Source organism: Lipophrys pholis (genome assembly GCF_963383615.2).
Source record: "Lipophrys pholis genome assembly, chromosome: 1".
Taxonomy (NCBI): Eukaryota; Metazoa; Chordata; class Actinopteri; order Blenniiformes; family Blenniidae; genus Lipophrys; species Lipophrys pholis.
The window spans coordinates 10878702-10897477 of record NC_137635.1 but is presented as its reverse complement, the minus strand read 5'-3'; the positions used below and the strand labels follow the sequence as shown (position 1 = coordinate 10897477).

At 46.4% G+C, this 18776-nt stretch overlaps 1 protein-coding gene across 1 annotated transcript in view; it reads left to right on the top strand.

Annotated features, from left to right (window-relative positions):
• etv4 (ETS variant transcription factor 4) overlaps positions 1-18002 on the top strand; it is a 37715-nt gene extending 19713 nt beyond the window's left edge. The window contains exons 5-12 of the mRNA XM_080466357.1: positions 6773-6902; positions 7192-7377; positions 7457-7827; positions 11492-11560; positions 12150-12197; positions 13458-13630; positions 15651-15752; positions 17486-18002. Coding sequence (XP_080322483.1) covers positions 6773-6902; positions 7192-7377; positions 7457-7827; positions 11492-11560; positions 12150-12197; positions 13458-13630; positions 15651-15752; positions 17486-17713 — 1307 coding nt within the window. The 3' untranslated portion in view covers positions 17714-18002. The remainder of the gene's footprint in view (positions 1-6772; positions 6903-7191; positions 7378-7456; positions 7828-11491; positions 11561-12149; positions 12198-13457; positions 13631-15650; positions 15753-17485) is intronic.
• The last annotated feature ends 774 nt before the right edge of the window (positions 18003-18776 follow it).

Sequence of the window (18776 nt, the reverse complement as noted above, 5' to 3'; positions counted from 1 at the left end):
CTACGTATTCAACTGAGCAAATAATGTTGTTTGCAGCCTGCGTGAATCAATAACTTCCCGTTTGACCTTTAAAACCACTGTGGCATAATTGGCATCCTTGTTATTATTGATCCGGGATCAATCTGCGAGTGTGGGAGAAGCCATATTTTAGGACACGTGCCGCTCGCGCTGCGCACAAGTCACATCGTGTGAGATAAGAAACAGGCCTCCAGATCGAAGCTCTCATTGGGAGGATTGGAGCCATTAAGTTGGTATTTACGTTCCACTCGTGGCCTCGGCAGGATCCCGTCACCCGGGTCGACGCGGCGAGCGACGGCGAGCGGGCCTGTCGTGCGCTGCAGACTTCCAGAGGCTTAAGACTTGGCCACGTCGCGTATAAACACCCAGTGTAAGACTCTCCAGACGACTCCTGTCTTCACGTTGGATTACCCAACGCACGGCCTTTAATGGTAGGAAGTCATAAGATGGAGGGGTTCATCGCCAGGTCTCATGCAGAGTCCGTCTCGTAAACACAGTGCAACTTAGTGAAAATAATTATGTATGACCGTGGTTTCTTTTGTAGTTACCAAAAATAAAACTAGTTACTTGGTAAAATAATGATTACATTCCTTAAATCTTCATGTTTTGCACATACGTGTGTTGTTGGGTTTGAATGAGATGCTCTATAATCTGGATGTTAGAGGAGGAAGATGTTCTATAATCTGGATGTGAGATGAGGAAGATGCTCTATAATCTGGATGTGAGATGAGGAAGGTGCCCTATAATCTGGATGTGAGAGGAGGAAGATGCTCTATAATCTGGATGTGAGATAAGGAAGATGCTCTATAATCTGGATGTTAGAGGAGGAAGATGCTCTATAATCTGGATGTTAGAGGAGGAAGATGCTCGACTGTCTAACCAATGTAGTAGCGTTGTGTGAAACCGTAACTTCATTACCTTAAAACTCCGGCTTGTTTCAGCCCAAACTGGTGGAATTATTACAGATCATGAAACATATTTAAGTACTTTGAGTTTCGAAGCTTTTCATAAGAACCGTTTCTGTGTTAGTTCCTGTGGAATCTGATAGTGCCTCCCTGTTTATCCACACCACCTCTGCGAGGGGCCCAGTGTGTGTGTGTGTGTGTGTGTCATCCCTGCTCATGCGATTTGTTTGTGGTGGGTGTGTGTTGAATGCCCCCCCCCCCCCCCGCCCCTCGGTGTAATGATCCCTCTACTTCCTAAGGCATTCAACCATGACCGTCACCTTTCACCCGGCGCCCTCCCCCTCCTCCAGCCCACATTTACATATGTAAAGTCCGTCTCCACCCCGCGTTCAGCCGGGGTCGCGAAGAATAACACGGAATCAGGAAGGAGGGAGGAACCTCTGACCTGATGGGTCCAGGAGGTGATGGGAATCAGTCCAACCTGCACACGTCTTCCAGCTCACTCTCCTTCAGCACACAGATTTCTGTCTTCTATCACATTTCTAACATCTACTGACATCTACTGTGTACTCCAACTGTCTTCCGTTTCCAAACACCTCCGCGCTTCCTGTCACCGTCCTCGGGAGTTCATGAACTGAAAGCGTCCGTCCGCGAGATACACGAGCAGCGCTGCGAACATGTGACGTAAGCTTTAACAAAGCAGTGACACGGGCTCGTATTGCCCCGAATAAAAGCAGGAAGAGAAGCATAACTCTCGCAGGATCCGTTTACACTACTGCCAGCACCTTATAAACTTTGGATCGGACGTCATCTGGACCGACAGATTTACGGCGACGCTCTTAGAACGGCTGCTGATTGATTCCTAAAGCAGTCGGATACTTTGGAAGAGTCATCCAACTTTTGATACTGACAAAATGTTTCAATCTGATATTCCTGAAGCTGCTCGGAGTTCCAGATGGGAAGGATTAACCTTGAAAAGTGGAGATATGGTTTAAAAAAAACAACACGGACAAAGAGGAGTGTTTCCCTCTCTGGTGGTTATATTCAGTTGTGTGAATGCAGAGTGGCATGTGTGAAGGACACACCTGCTGGATTATTTGTTGGAGGACAGATTCGTCCTTCCATGGCTGACTTCAAATGTGACCTTCGAACATCTTGTAAAAAGAAACAGATTTTTTGATATATTTTGCTAAAACATGACCAGAAAGGGTAAAAACTCAAGCTTGTGTCGGATGAATCCACTCAGACCTCTTAGTCATACAACAAAGTAAAAAAAAAAAAAAAAAAAACCTTATCCACGAGTTTAAAGACGAACAGTCTGGTTCATGATAAAACACCTCCAACAGTCTCATTTGGAAACTTTGTGAAACTTGGATTCACACATGAAAGCTCAAAACATGAAAGATTATATATTTGTGTATTTTTCATGTAGGGCAGCCTATAGGTGAGGTTTAAGTTACCATAAGCACAGGAAATGTTAGGCCCAGCTTATGCGACTTTTCAAGTTATAAAACACATCTTTGCATTTTTGTTTCTGAAAAGTTTCCCATTTCCACAGTAATGTTTTGAAAACAATGTCCACTTCCATGGAAATGGCAGAAATGCTGAAAATTATGTAGTTTTTATGTTGAGCCACTAGTGGGTGCTGTTGGTTGCTTTTGCAATGAAACTACATAACATCTCAAAGACACAAAGTACAACTTAACCATTAACTTAGGCCCCGTTTTCATGACAACGAACACACACATGCAGCAGAGAACAGTCCCCTCTAAACTTTAACAATGGGAGAACACAGACATTCTAGTGGACAGACGACCAAGTTGGATTGTTGTGACGATGACTGTCAACCATAAACTACTACTGCCGCGGTGAGTAGGACCAGCAGCGTTTCCAACGTACACACGGAGCCTGAACGTTTTCAGAAAGTTTAATTTTCCCCTGTTTCCACAACAACGGACTCAGAACATTTTCCAAAAGTTCCACCTTGGCGGCCATTTCCAAAATGTTCAGTTTTCCGTCGTTCTGAGCACCGTTGTTGTGTAAACGACGCCCAAAACACTGCGGAATTTTAGTGTTTTCACTTGAAAACGTCTTCTTAATGCAGTAATCACAATCAAAACTGCAAAAACACTTGATGCGGGAAAAGGTAGTGCAAAAGATGCTAACTTTTTTTTGTAGATTTCAGGACTCGTTTCTTATAACGGCAAGTGTTGATGAGGACCAACTTCTGGAAAAAGTTGATTCCTCAAATTCTGGTGCACAGATTTCTCAGTTTTCTCTTTTTTTACAGTCTTAATCGTCTAAATTTAGTTCTTTCACTCGCTAGCAGCGGCTTGCTAGCCTGCTAAACCCCCTGCTGAACTGAAGCGGAGTCTCAAAGCATAAAACGAAAATTGAAATCTGTCGTTGAACCGGAACATCGACACATTGGAAGTGCACGCGACGGCATTCACAAGCAAATACACAAACACAAAGAGCTGCCTGCTGCTCCTTTACCAGATTAATTAATCATTCAGAAAGGTCACACACACACAAACAGCCTAAACACACACACACACACACACACACACACACACACACACACACACACACACACGTCGGACCCTTCAAAGTGGAGCGTCCTCATAAATCCACAGCCACATCAAGAGGCATCGCGGCCGCCAATCGCATTAGCGGCTCGGCTGCGAGCGGACCTTGCGTACGCTCTCCCAGGGTTGTTTGCGGTTCACGAGCGCGGAGGAGAGAGAGGGGAACGTCAATAGACAAGCAGGCCCGGATTATCAGAGAGGCAGTCATGTGCCGCCCTCTGTGCAGCAGCAGACGAGCTGCCGGCGACTCGCAGGAGGCTGGAATCCCGACGCGTCTGTCTGGGAAATCTGGCTAAATGCTCCCTAATCCCGCTGATCCTCCGCTAAAGCCAACACTTCCTCACCTGCCCGCCTGCCATGGGAGCAGGCAAAATATAGCAAGGTTACCAGGATGAGCAGCTCCGGTTTGAAGTCAGATTTTCATTCAGGATGTTTGCAGTTTTTTTTTTTTTTCTTTCCCTCAGTGGCATTTTAGATGAAAGAAAGACGGAGATGGAGCAAGAAACGCAAATAAAAAGGTTTACTATGATTCTGCGTCAAAAAAAGTATGCAGCTGCTGCAGAATTTCACTACAATTACACAAGAGATCTTTGAATTGAACCTCAGCATGGCTTTGAAATCAGTGTTGGCCGAGTGAATGCTTCAAGGAGAAGCTAATGATTACAAATTCTATACCTGCAAAAATACTGTTAAGATACCAGAAAACAGGCTGGAGGACCAGTAGTTTGCACATCCAATACCTTATTTTTTAGGAGTTTATGGTTATTCCATTAACTGAAGCGTTACCATTGCCAAACGAATCGCAGAGTCTCAGGGTAAATGATGTCCAGTGTAGCAGCAACAGGTTTTTTTTTTCAAAGTGCTTGAGTTTAATGTGGCTGCTTCACTGGAATGAATATGTACCATTTTTTTTTAAACACGGCCTACAAGCTACTTCGTACTGGTAAACCTCATTGACTCAACCGCGTTGTGTTAATAGAGGACCGTTATCTATCTGCTCTGCATGAACATCAAGCAGCCTTTTACGTAAATGATATACTGGATGTTTGTTCGTTCATCCGAGAGAGCGATCATGTGACCGCTGGTTGTGGGAATGTGTTATACAAATATTGTTGCCCTCACTCGCGGCGCCTAAAGCAAACACTTAAAATAAACAATCTGTCAAATCTCATTGTTCAGCACTTTTTGTGGAGGAGAAGAACTAAAGCGATTGCGACATTGCGTGTTTTATTAAAAACCTGGCAGAACGAGGTAAACTGACATTAATGAGGGAATATTAGAGATTGTTGACGCGAAGAACAAACGGGTTCCAACAAGAGAAGAAGTAATGATTTGAGGTGTCAAATAGATCTGGTACAAGATTGAACCTGAAACAGAAAATGAGCGGAGAGATGAAATACAAAGGCGAGTTTGGAGGAACTTGATGAATAAATACAAGTTTAATCAGTTTTTTTAATGTCTGTCTTCAAGTAAAAACACAAAACTTTTGCTGATTTCAGGAAACCATTTACACAACAAAGAGGCTCGGAGACATTGAAAACACAGCTTTTTAAAAACGGCTCCCAAGGTGGAAGTTTTTGAAACTTGAGACGGTCTGTGTGGAAACGGCGGGAAACTCTCCGACTCCGGGGAGACGGAGGAAACGCTGCTACTGCACACGTGCATCACGGCAGTAGTGACTAGTAGTTCTGCACATGCTCAGTAGATCAACAATCAGAACAATGTTTCCTCCGTCGTTTCATGACTCCCAGTCCAGATTCTCCTGGGACTTGGTAGTTTTATTTTGACAGTCACCGTAATAACAATCCAACTTGGTCGTCTGTCCACTAGAATGTCCGTGATTTCCCGTTGTTAATGTTTACAGCCTATCGTTCTCTGTGTCTGTTGTTTCATTACAAAAAAAACCCTACAGCTCCCACTAGTGGCCCAACGAGCTAACTACATCGTTTTCAGAATTATCATTATCATGGAAATGGGGCCTAAGTTAATGGTTAAAGTTGTACTTTGTGTCTTCGAGATGTTAAATGAACCTTTCTTTAAGATAAAAATTATGAAAATTGACCCTTGTTGCCAATTCAGTGGATAAACTACAATCACATTGCTTATTTTATCACATGAAAATGTCATTTTGTTGGAGGGTTTCATTTCCAAAAGACGTTGCGTACAACGGTTCTATTTTTCCGTTTTGGAACCAGGATTCAAACCCTCAATTAACCTGCTGCACCATCAGATTAGACCTGTGCCAAACCCTTTCAACTTCACGATCCATCACTTTTTAAGTTAAAAGGGTTCGTCTCGCTCCAGAGCCTCTCTGGTGTTTGCGGTTTTTTCCCTCCACTTTCTATCTCTTCCCTCAGTGGAACCGTCATTTTCGGCTTTATTCACCCCGACAGACCTTTTTTTTTTTTCCCTTTTCCCTCCTCTTCTTTTTGTGAATGGGTGACACTGTGTAATTACCTGGGCCGAGCTTTCAGTGTGGCCTGCTCCTTCGCTTCCACACCCACCACACACACACACACACACACACTCACTCATAAAGTCACATATAAATACATGCCTCCCCAGCTGGAAGTGCACAGCTGCTGCTGTTTACCCTGCCGGGACCAGAAAAACATCCTGTACAGTTCTCCGGGTGAAAACCTCCCCTCACATAATAAACACGAGCGCTCAGCGCAGTTTGAAGCTCCCCTTTGGCCGGTTTCTGTGGCCGCCGAGGCGAAAGGTCCCCTGCAGCCGTTCAGCTTGACGGACACTTCGAAGTGAGCGTCCCATCAGCTGGAAAGAATCTAAAAGTTCTCTCAGGCTGCTCACGCTCGCCGCTTCTCCTTTAGAAGCCAGAAAAGCTGCAGCAGCGACGGCGAACATCTGGAGGCCGATAGGAAGGAATGTGGAAAATTGTTGTATATGCTGTTGTGAGAGAGGTGTGACATTGACTTTCATCCGTCGGTTGTTTAGCTCCGACGGAGGAAGTTTTGTCTGCTGTTGTGTCTGGGCGAGTGAAGAAAAGTGGGCGGGGCCTCGTCGGGCCTCCGAGCGACTGCAGGAATGCGTCCGTGTGCGAGCATGTGTGTGTTTTGGTGTGTGTTTATATGCGTCTGTCCTCTGCCCTGCGTGCTCCCGCGGCCCACAGTAACTCCGAGCGTCTCGGCTGGCATGTAGAAGAGATTCCTGCAGACAGAAGAATCTGCCGCTGCAGTATCGGGGCAGGGCCGCGTCACAAAAGGCTGAATGTGTGTGTGCGTGTCTCTCTGTCTCTTGCAGCGGTGGCCTTCCACAGCCCGCCCGTCACCATCAAGAAGGAGCCGCAGAGCCCCGGCTCCGACCCCAGCCAGTCCTGTAGCCACAAGCAGAGCTTCAGCTACCCCAGTGGAGAGCAGTGCCTTTATGCCAGGTACCGTCATTAGATGATGTGCAGTTTATTAAAACAGGCCTCATTGAAAGAGAAGTGAATTCAGTATATGTCAGTGTAGAAACCGCTCTTGTTGCTGTCCCTGACTTTAAATATGAAGTTTGATTCCCTTAATTCAGCTAAAATAATAATTTTAGATGTAATGATCCTTTGCATGTTGAAGATCAGAGTTTGAATGAGCCAGTCAGACGCCTCCACCTGCAGCACAGCTCACCGACAGTGTGTGTTAATCAAACACCAACGTTCACGGGCTGTCTCTGTTTGTCCGCAGTGCCTATGAGCAGAAAAGGGCTGCCGGGGGGGCAAAGAGCTCCTGCCCCGGGACCCCCATGTCTCCCATGCAGCAGCATTACTCCCCCAAACCCGCAACGGCCGGACGGCCCGACGCTGGCTACATGACGCCCGCCGCCACCTCCCAGCCTCTCCCCAGCAACAGTTACCCCCCCATCAACCCCAGGTGGCGCTGCAGACACACCAGCGGCAGGATTCTGACTGCGTGGTGAAGGTCGTTCTAACGGTTGCTGTGATTCTCCCAGTTCCAGGTTTCAGGGGGCTTCAGGAGACCCTATGTGCCCCCCGTTCCCCCCGGCCGGCCAGCCGTTCCAGCGCATGACGCCCGCCCCGACTGGAGGAGGAGGAGGGCCGGGCGGAGGCGGGGGTGGAGGCGGGGGCGGCTACCACCGACAGCACTCTCCGTACCTGCAGCAGAGCTTCAAGCAGGAGTACCTGGACCCCCTGTACGAGAGGGCGGCTCAGATGGCGGCGCCGGGCCACGGGGGCGGGCAGGGACACCCGCCCCACCCCCACCCCCACCACCATCCACACCACCCCCATCAGCACCCACACCGGTTCCCACCAGCCCACATGATGGTGAAGCAGGAGCCCACAGACTACACCTACGAACCCGGTGAGCGCAGAACGTCTGCTCCGGCTCCTTCAGTTCTTCTTCTACACGAGTGACCACGTCCACCGGCTCTGCAATTATCTAACATTTATCATCACCAAACATTTGAGTTTATTCAGCATTCAAAATATCAGTGACATTTCCAAAAGTAGCTTATGTTTTCCAAAAATAACATAACTCAGACAGAATTAAAACTTCACATGAATAAACACATCACCATCACACTTTTTTATTCAAATATGAAAAAAGAGTCATACTACTAATAATAATACTAATAATTAAAAAACAACAAAACAGTAATAAAATACTCAAAAAAATAAAACTATCATACAAGTTAAAGGTGGAACATGTCATGAATGATTGTTTATATAGAACAGAATACACAGTAACTTGTTTAAAAGATTGAAAAGTTTTGAGATATTTTGACTGTTTAAACCACTTTACAGTCATTTACATGTTTGAGGTAAACATGAACACGAGTTTCCTCTGGAGGTTATGAAGTGAAATCAGAAGATATAAACATGGTTCCTGGTGTTTGTCAGGAGTGAAACGGTTCGGTTTGATAGAAAACCTTCGTCAGCGTGCGACAGACAGCAGGCTGGAACAAAATGTCCAAAAGGCAAACAAACTTCTTTCACTGTATCTAAACTCCAACCAGCTCGTCTCAAACTCCTCCTTTCAACTGCCTGACACTCGGACAGAGATTTTCTCTGCTGCAGCTTCACTGCTCCTCCTCCTCCACCTCCTCCTCCTCCCTCGGCTCTGTGAGAGAGCGGCAGAGGAATTTCATTGAGAAAATGGAGGGCACTGGAAAGACTAGAGTCCCTGGTGGAGTGCTCCGGGGTTTCAGGTTGCACCAGCGGCTTCCTTTTTCTGCAGGCAGATGAACTCATAATGGAAAAATGAGCGTGGCCACAGTAACTCGAACCTCTCACTGGCTCTGGGAGGGTAATGGTGTGTGTGTGTGTGTGTGTGTGTGTGTGTGTGTGTGTGTGTGTGTGTGTGTGTGTGTGTGTGTGTGTGTGTGTGTGTGTGTGTGTGTGTGTGTGTGTGTGTGTGTGTGTGTGTGTGTGTGTGTGTGTGTGTGTGTGTGTGTGTGTGTGTGTGTGTGTGGCTTTAACAACCAGCTTTACCAGTGGCGAGAGCAGAAAGCAGCTCCTCCATTTGCTGCTTCACCTGCAGTCGGACCCTCAGAGGTCAACGTGAACACAAAGAACCAATAATGCAAATAAACACGATCTTCTTCCTCCTCCTCTTTTTCTTCTTCCTCTGTTTTCTGACGACGAGTCTCGACCTGGAGAACGACGGAGGGAAAGTACAGACGGATGTTTTTCTTTGGATCGCTGCAGTTTAATCTGGTGTGGTTTCCTCAGACGAGTCTCCGACACGAGATTATCTTTCCTCCATCAGCCTGAGCTGCTCACCAGTGTACTCTGATTTTTAAAGTAACTAGTTACTTGAAATAGTAACTTGTGTGCTATTTTCATTCCAGACTCTTGATTAGGATGTGGAGGAAGATGCTCTATCATCTGAACCTTTTTATGTTGGTAGTTTATCTCAACTCCGCTGCTTCCCGTTGTAATCTGTGTATACCCGCTAACGACCGCTAAGAGACGCAGACAGATAGAAATGGAAGCTAACTGCTATTTAAGCACGCTAATGCACAAACGTAAGCTAATGCTAACATTACAATCTGACACTTTAATGTTGCGGTCAGACTGAGTTGGTATGGATTACTGAGCTTTCCAGGAAACAGGAGTTTAGTAAAATAATCATGAAGACAGGTTGTTAACGCTAAAGGCTACGGCGTGATAAGATCCTAGAATCTGAAGATGACATTGAATATTTGCGAAACGAGAAACGACTCAAATATTTGCCGTTTGCACGCTGTGGTGAAAGGTTCGTAAATCGAGATTTGAATCAACGCTGGAGAAAAAGACAGCAGGAATGTCTTCTGTCTGGTCGCGTGGCGCGTTTTTGAGTTTCACATACGAACTGTCGCCCGCTGCTTCGCCGCTGCCTTCCTGCAGCTTTAGCTACCCAACCTGCCCGTCGCTGCTTCGCCGGCGGATTGTTTACAGTGCGACGGAGCGCCGCTGCTCTGGAGCGGACACTTTGATTTTCCCCGGTGGCGTCTTATCGCAGCGCCGCGGCTACATTCCCCAGCAGTGAGTCACGGTCGCAGCCCTCGAGGCCTGAACGCTGCACCTTTCACTCCTCTTCTGTTCGACTTATTGATACTGTTGACCGAGGGCACGAAAACAAGCATAACAAACTCCTCTACAACAGCCTGTGACTCAACTGTCTTTGTCTCCCGGCAGACAGTCGTTAAAAGAGGAGAACACGCAGACAAAGGTGAGCGGGAAGCGCAGAACAATACGACGCAGAGCAAATCACGACATGTTCAATGCGCTTCACCTTGTTGAAACATGCAGGAAGAATCTGGCTCGTTGTTTATGGGAACCAATATGAAATGTATTTCAGTGGAAGCGGCCATTTGAGTCCGTCCATGAAGCTCCCAGACGCTGTACAGTGTACTGTAGAGAGTACTATACAGAGTACTGTACCGCTCCAGAAGGTGTTCGCTCAGGGCCTAAAAATACCGTCAGAGACGTGATGTGATAAAAGCAGCGTTTGTCCTTCACACTGACAGTGATGGTGAAACCTCCATGTAACGCACACGCTTTCTGGAAGGGGGACAAGAACGTTCAGTGAGCTCTTCCCAAGTTATTCCTCTGATTGTGGAATTACCACTGACAGGAAGTTTTAACTCCCTTCGGTTTGAACTGAAAAGTGCTGGTTCTGGTTTTATTTTTTCTCCACAACAAAGTAATTTAGTCTGTTTACCAGCGGGGGCAGCACTGGACAGAGTGTGTGCCCGTCATGATTACGTTGGTTCTTGGTCTCGCTTTGGAAGCTTTTACTGGCTTTGGAACAGAACCGATACGAAGCTGAATGTGCTTTCCGGCGTGATGGTCAGGGTTAAGGTTCACTTGAGCTGCTCCATCCAGAAAGCTCATTTCAGGTTCTCCTGGGTAGAAGACCAACAACCACCGACCCGTTTCAGATTTGTCTCCACTTTCACCCAGTTATCCCGTCTCAGAGCGGCGGGAGAAAGCACTACCTCGGCCCCCTCGATCCAGTGAACATGCATTATTAAAAATGTCAGATGCTACGCTCTGCCGTAGCGTTGAGTGGCTCCCGGTTGTTGGTCTGATTCTGCACTACAGTCCTTTCAATTTTGCTATGTGTCTGTTTATAAAGGATGTTGGCTTGCTGTGTTTGCAATCAGTAGATAAAGTTCAAAATGATTGGGCGTCCCGTTCAGGTTTTATTATGACTGAAGCAAAATATATTTCTAACAAAAACCTCGATCCAGACGAATCTGTGGAATACTAACAGAGTTCTATTCACTGGTCAAATCACTCAGAGTGTTGTCGATAGGCTGTCCCATTGTAAACTCATAGAATTCATTCACTGAAGCATGTTTATCTGTATACACACTTCTTGAGTGGCGGATCTTGAGATCTTGCTGGTTCCACTCGAGGTTCATCAAAGAACTGATTAGGTTTTGTTCTGTTTGTGTAGAGTCTAATCTTTAATACAAAGATTAGACTTTACAGATGGTCCCTCCGTTTCATTTGAACGCTGTGTGTTTCTCCTGCAGACGTGCCTGGATGTCCCTCCATATACCACCACAACGAGGGCTACCCCAACCCGCAGCACAGCAATGAAGGTACTGACCTTTTCTTTTTGTTTCTTGATGGGATAACCTCCACATTTGATCATTATTGATGTTGTGAATCGCAGCGGTGCCCGTGCTTTGTACCCAGCGCCCCTCGCCATCACTTTATCTACACGGGCGTAAGCCCTGCGGCCATTGGCTAAGCAGTGCAGAGTGTCCGTGTTTCCATTGGCAGAGGCGCTCGTCTCAACCCCTGCCTCAAGAATCCCCGAATAAACACAACTCCTGGAAAAAGGCAACCGATTTTCCCCGGCAAGAAGGCAAACAATCCCTCCCTTCACTCCCATTGTTTGGTCGACCGTTTTGACCAATTCAGAGGCTTATTTAATTATATCCCGCCTATAGAAGTGGACAGAAGTCTCTTAAAGTCCCAAAGGCTGTTTCACATGCTTTCCCTGTGAAATCACGGCCTTGTTACTGTGCAGCCTTGAAAGAAGAGTGCACACTTATCAGCTTAACGCTCATTCATGCATAAACAGATGCTTGTGTTTTGCGGGCTGGTATTCAAACCTGTGGCGCGGAGCCGCCGAGGATCGAGGCCACTTGAAACTCTTAACACAATTCTCCCCTTGTCTCGCAGGCTATCTGTTTGAAAATGACTCCCGCGTGGTTCCAGAGAAGTTCGAAGGTGAGAACGCCCTCATTCACGCCTCACGCCGTTTCCCTTGCGCGCCGCGGTCCGAGCGGCGAGGTGTCGGTTGATGTAGGCCGGTACCGGAGACGACGGACTCGGCAACATCCGAGAGCCTCGTGTGACACGAACAAGCGTGGTCGTGTCGGCCGAAGCTCAGTTAGAGGGTTTTGGTTTCTGCGTCGCACGGCTCCCCTGTCACCGAAACGTGACGTTTGTCACGATGCGGCGGCTTGTTGACGCCGAGAGATGGAGTGAGGAGCCCGAAGGCGCCGGCGCCAGCTCAACCAGCGAAGCGTGGAAGTTCTCGGAGAGACGAGAGCGGTAACTTAGCCGTTCTTCTCCTGTTTCCACTCCTGTGTACCAGAGATCCAGTAACCAGTAAACAGGAATCAGTGTCCGGGTCACTCCGAGACTGTGTGGATTTCTGTCCCAGGGAGCAACGTGTTCTTGATTTCTATCAGTATTCCCCTTGTAGCACCTTCAAGTGTTTCGATTCCGATCTGAAAGGAATTCACCGTTTCCTTTTTTAGCAACAGGCTGATGTTAACGACGATTTGACTCCAGTTACGTCAGTTTGCAGACATGAAACATGGAGATAAGACGTCCTGACCCGCCGTCTGGGGTTAAACTTTTCTTATTTGTTACATTAGAAACACTTCAGACCAGAATCTTAATGGTTCTGAAACATCAATGTGACGAAAACGCGTCAAAACCGTCGACTTGGAGAAGATGTTATCTGTTACGGAGATTAGTGCTGAGGCGTCACATTGCTTCCTTTGTTTACTTTTCAACATGGAACATGCATTTGTGGGATGAGCAGCTGAGTGAGTGTGTTTATACCAATCCAAGGTCTATTGATTCAGGTTTCGACGACTAAAGACTGAAAAACAAAGGTTCTTCAGAGAATATGTGATAAATATTTCAGGTCAGCTGCTCATCCTGCAAATGCACATTTTTCGTTGTAATGTGGCTCCATTTATGTAGGAAGTGAGATTAATGAGCGATTAGGAGTCAAATAGAAATGAGCATACAAGAGGCCTTCAACGCGTTTTGTGTTTTTCAAAATAAAAAGCTCCTGAAGGAGCTGAAAAGCAGTGTTGAGTTTTTACTGAGACAAAGACTCGTTTATGTCGCGTCTCTGAAAAACAGGGGAACTGAAGACCAGCGAAGAGCAAGAACTTATCAAACGTCTTTTAGTGTTAGTCTTTTCCTTGTTCGGTGGTTTTGAACCATCGATCTTTCTCTACCGTCCAGGTGAGGTGAAGCAGGAAGCGGGCGGGGTTTTCCGCGAGGGCACGCCGTACCAGCGCCGCGGCTCCTTGCAGCTCTGGCAGTTCCTGGTGGCCCTGCTGGACGACCCGGGAAACGCCCACTTCATCGCCTGGACCGGCCGCGGCATGGAGTTCAAGCTCATCGAACCCGAGGAGGTACGTCTCCTCACAATGGCTGATGTTACTGGAATTCTGTGCACAGATTATTGAGTGGATTATCAGCTGTCTCTAGGATTTTAGAAGGAGAAACGTGATCTCAAGTGATAAATTGAGACTTTTTGAACCGATTTTGATTCAGTCTGGTTGAATAAAACAATTTTCACTTCTGCAGCAGCTTTCAGACAGAAGCTAGAACTCAGGAAGTGTTTCAATGCATGACTTGCTCCTCTTTTTCCGGGGATTTAGTGTAGATGTAGTAACAATACTTCAGGAATACATGATTTAAATCCTGTTACTTCACCAGTTTAATATCTATCTCATTGGACTGAATTTATGTTCGCTGTGTTTGAAGGTGCTGATCCACATCATGACAAGTTTGCTCATCGGTTTATTCTCTGATCCATCCTCCATTAGCCCCCCCTCCACCACCACCACCACCGACACCACCACCATTCATTATTCAACACATGAAATGCAGGACTGATATCTGAAGGCTGAAAACCTCCAACACCCCGTTTTCCTCCTCGCGTCTCCCCGGTCCAGACGTCCTCTCAATGTTTAAGTCTGCAGTTTGATTGGACGGATCAGACGGCGTCCGTCGAGGTGGGCCCGTCCGTGGAGGCCCGCGTCGTGTTTTCCATTATCTTTTTACTGTGCATTAAAAATGAATGGCGCGAGAGTTTTACAGGGGCAATTAGGGCTGTGAGAGCACTCAGAGATCAAACAGGGCTGCTGAGACCCGGAGGGATTCAACCTGAGTCATGAATCTCAGAGCCAACCCCTCCCCCCACCCCCACCTATAACCCCCCCACCCCCACCGTTTACACGGCTACGATTTAGAGTGAAAACGCAAAACTTTTGTGGAATCTTCAAGCAAGACGACGGTGAAAATGCAACTTTTTGAAAGCGTTTCCCAGGGTGGAACTTTGTGAAAACACCTGGGCTCCGTCGTCATGTAAATGGTACAGGCGAGCCTGGTCGGTCAAAACGGAAAACTTTCGTAGCGTTTTTGTGGGTCCGACTGCAGAACAACCATGTTTCGAGCCTCTGAAAACGCAACTCCATGTAAACGGGGCAAAATACAACCTTTTCTCTAATGCTGCTACTGCGAACCACAGTCACAATGACGAGGAGTTGTGCACATGCTCAGTAGATGGGAAATAAGAACGTTTCCTCCGTCGTGTCGTTACTCCTAGTCCATACTCTTTTATAGTTGACAGTCACCGTAATAACAATCCAACTTGGTCGTCTGTCCACTAGAATGTCGGGGGGGAGTTGGGGTGGGGGTGGGGTGGGGGGGGCTACAGCCTCTGACAACCAGCCGTGACTCCTATTTCACTGTAACACTGTGGGACTCTGGTTGCATTCAAGTGGTAATGGGTTACATAAAAAGGAAGTGAATCCACATGTGGGGACTCGCCCTGCTTCTGGCATGTTGACACTGCCTGAGAGCTTGTGAGTGAGGCCCCCTGGTGGTCACGGAGAGGGATTACACTCCAGACACTCTTCTGAAGGGTATGGCATCTCAGCCTCACAACCTCAGGTTGGCCTGGTAAACAGACGACAAGAGAGAAGTCAATAAATACATCATGCAGCACAGGGGTGGTGGATCCTGGTCCCAGGGGTTTCAGTGTTTCCTCACTTAAACGCAGCTGATTGCAGCGTTTGGCTCGAAAATACTAGAGTATTGTTCTGTACCAAGTGGCTGTGAGCGGCTTGTCGTCTCCATGACAACACACATCAACTTTATCACTACTAACCACTACACAAGTTGCCATGATGTAAATTGTACTTCTAGTATTTATGGGGATACTCGCCTCCCCTGGAGGGTTCGTCCTGATAGAAATGCACGCGCAGCATTTTCTGGTGTAAAGTCCATTCAGAAATATTGGCGAATGAAACCATCAAAGATATGCACCGTTTAAATAAAAATGTGTTCAATGTCTTTAATGTTTCTCTCCATTTGAGGGGCTTAAAAACCTGACTGATTCCTCGGTGTGATCTTCCTCCTCTTCAGGTGGCCCGGCTGTGGGGGATGCAGAAGAACCGTCCAGCCATGAACTACGACAAGCTCAGTCGCTCGCTGCGTTATTACTACGAGAAGGGAATCATGCAAAAGGTGGGAAAACCAGGACTTTCTTCAATGTGAACTGACGACTGAATAACTCAACTCACCTTTATTTATAGAGCACTTTAAAAACACCATCATTGGCCAAAGTACTGTACAGACAAATAATCAAATTAAATAAGATAAATATACATATAGGAAATTAAATAACAACATAGAATAAAGGCACTGTAGAACAATAAAAATATGAAGCGTTAAAAATAACTAAAAACAATAAAAGTCATAAAAGACTAACATAGAAATTGATCAAATTTTCTAACTTTTTCAGGTTGAAATGATATACATGTGGTTTTAGACAATATATGGCTTTTCTATATATTTTAGTTATGAGTTTAAATGTTTTTCAATAAAACAAATGATGTTAATACCACCAAATAGTGCCTATATCATTTCTCCCTTAATTTTCACTATGTGTGGTTTTTGACAGTAGATAGTGTTTCTATATTCTTTACAGTGTACACAGGCCACCTGTGTGTGATTCAAAAGGCACGTCTTTATTATATAATGTACAAGCTGAATAATGTTCGGTCTAATAACTGGGTGACTAATGTAGAAGTATTATATTCCTCCTCTTTTTCAGACATGTTGAATTAGATATGTGTTGTGTGGTAAAGGTTCATCATTGTTTTTTTTGTACATACAAAAAACTATCCCTCCATCTTCTTTTAACGTTGAATATGTTCTCTGCCTTCAGACAAACTATTTGAATGAAAGGGAGATGTTAAAATGAGCAAAACTTTTACTTACTGATAACGCTGGGGAAGCTGAAGCTCCTCACACGGCACCAGGCGGAACCCCGGACCGTCGCCATAAACACGTAAAGGCTCCAATTAGACGTCTCCTCTGCAGCAGCGCATTATGAAGAGCAGTGGACACTTACTCGCGGTCGGAGTCTCTCGCTTCCTCCGTCCGTCCCAACAGGAACACGTGAAGAACTTTAATTCAGATGAGCTGCCGAGATAACGACGCTCCAACCAGATCTCTTCATATTAAAGTATGAGTCAGAGGTAGAGGCCACGGCCCCCGAGGCCTGAGAGGCCAGAGAGCATTTACATCCGAGCGTGTGTGTGTGTGTGTGTGTGTGTGTGTGTGTGTGTGTGTGTGTGTGTGTGTGTGTGTGTGTGTGTGTGTGTGTGGCATGAACTCACAGGAAAGACTGATAAGCATCTCCAGCAGCAGCAGCGTAACAATGTAACGGCAGAATCAGGACCGATGGGACGATTCTGATCCTCTAAATTTAAATCTTGGAAGGCCACTGAGATTGATTTCAGCCTTTTAATCACTTTCCGGTGGGACGTGTGTATTTGTGGGACGTTTCCAGGATGATTGATGGAAACAATGGAAGAACGCAGGCTGTCAGGGCACTTTTAGGAAATCTGCTGTTTACTGACTCAATCTACTGTAAAAGTGACGCTTCTGCTGACATCTAGTGGTGGACGGTCTCAACGACAGGCTGCAGAAATGTCTATTGCAGGAGTTCTCAATTATTTACCCCCCCCCCCCCCCCCCCCCCCCATCGAGGGCCAAAATCAGACCAGCAGTCCAAAACCAAGGGCCGGAACCGTCACGGGTTTTTTGCATGACGTCAGTAAAAGTTGTGTGGTAAAAGCAAATGGCCGAGGTGTCATGTCTCACGGGTAACCTCGGTGATGAAAACAGATTTATTTAAATGACGATACCGACGGCTTTAATTGAAACCCTGCTCTCTCTTCTTCTCTCTCCAGGTCGCCGGCGAGCGCTACGTTTACAAGTTTGTGTGCGAGCCCGAGGCGCTCATCTCGCTGGCGTTCCCAGACAATCAGCGGCCGAGCCTGAAGGCGGAGTTCGAGCGCTACGTGAACGAGGAGGACACGGTGCCGCTGTCCCACCTGGACGAGGGGGTGCCGTACCCCCCGGAGCAGGGCCCCCAGACCCTGGGCCCCCAGCAGTACTCCAAAGGCTACATGTACTAAAGCCAGACCCCCCTCCCCCTCCCCTCCAGAAATGATCCATCTGCATACTCCCCTCCCCCCCCCCAGACCCCCATGCACCTCTTGCACATGCCCCGCCCCCCTCCTCTCCACTTGTATATAAGGCTATGGTGTTTTTTTTTTTTTTTGTTTGTTTTAAATTAATCTCATTAGGGATTTATTTTCTTTCAGTTTGTTTTTAAGAGCTGCGTTCCTCACATGAGGCCGATCGGATCCATAAACATGACTGTGGTTGAACAGATTGCTTAATAAACACTCATAATAATGCCCAAACCCGAGTCCGGACTGTGTTTGTCTGACATGAGTCACATGAGGAGAATTTCTCTGCCAAGAGCAGAAGCACAGACAAACATGGAGGAATTCAATCTGAGCTGAGGAGACAGGCTCCATTCCTGCCAAACGATGTCGGTAACATCTTCAGGACTCCTGAAAACTGTTTAAAACGGTTTGTTTTCGAAGGTCAATCAGCCACAGAAAGAGGCTGAAGAGAGTAAAAGTTGAATTTCAACGGATCGTTCACGTTCAGTTGCACAACAGTGGTGACAGTTCTGACATTAAGACTAGAATCCTAACAGGAAATCAGAGAAGGACGTGAAACTGTTCAAACACATTCACATCTATGGGACATTTATAGTCTAAACCTAGAGCAGTGTGATCCTGAAGCAGTCTAAACCAGCAGTCTGCAACCTCTGGAACATGTGGCTATCCCTAACGTGACTTTTTTGAAAAAGGAAGGCACTGAAATGACGAGGATTTCTAAAAGAAACAACGCTTAAAAAAACGGCTCAAGAAATTGTCAAAGGGTTAAGCCAGCTAAAATGTCAAAATTGTCAAAAAAAATAAAATAAAATGCTGGTAAAAGATGAAACCACTAAAATCAGGTACCAAAACAGCTGAGATGTAATGGAATGTTTAAGCAACCTAAATTAGAATTAAAACTTAAGGAGCTGTATTAGCTTTAAAGCATAACCGGGTTTTGCAACTCCTGGTAAATTTAATTTGGTGGAAAGTGTCACGAACAGCTCTTTTGGTCATAAAGGTCGCA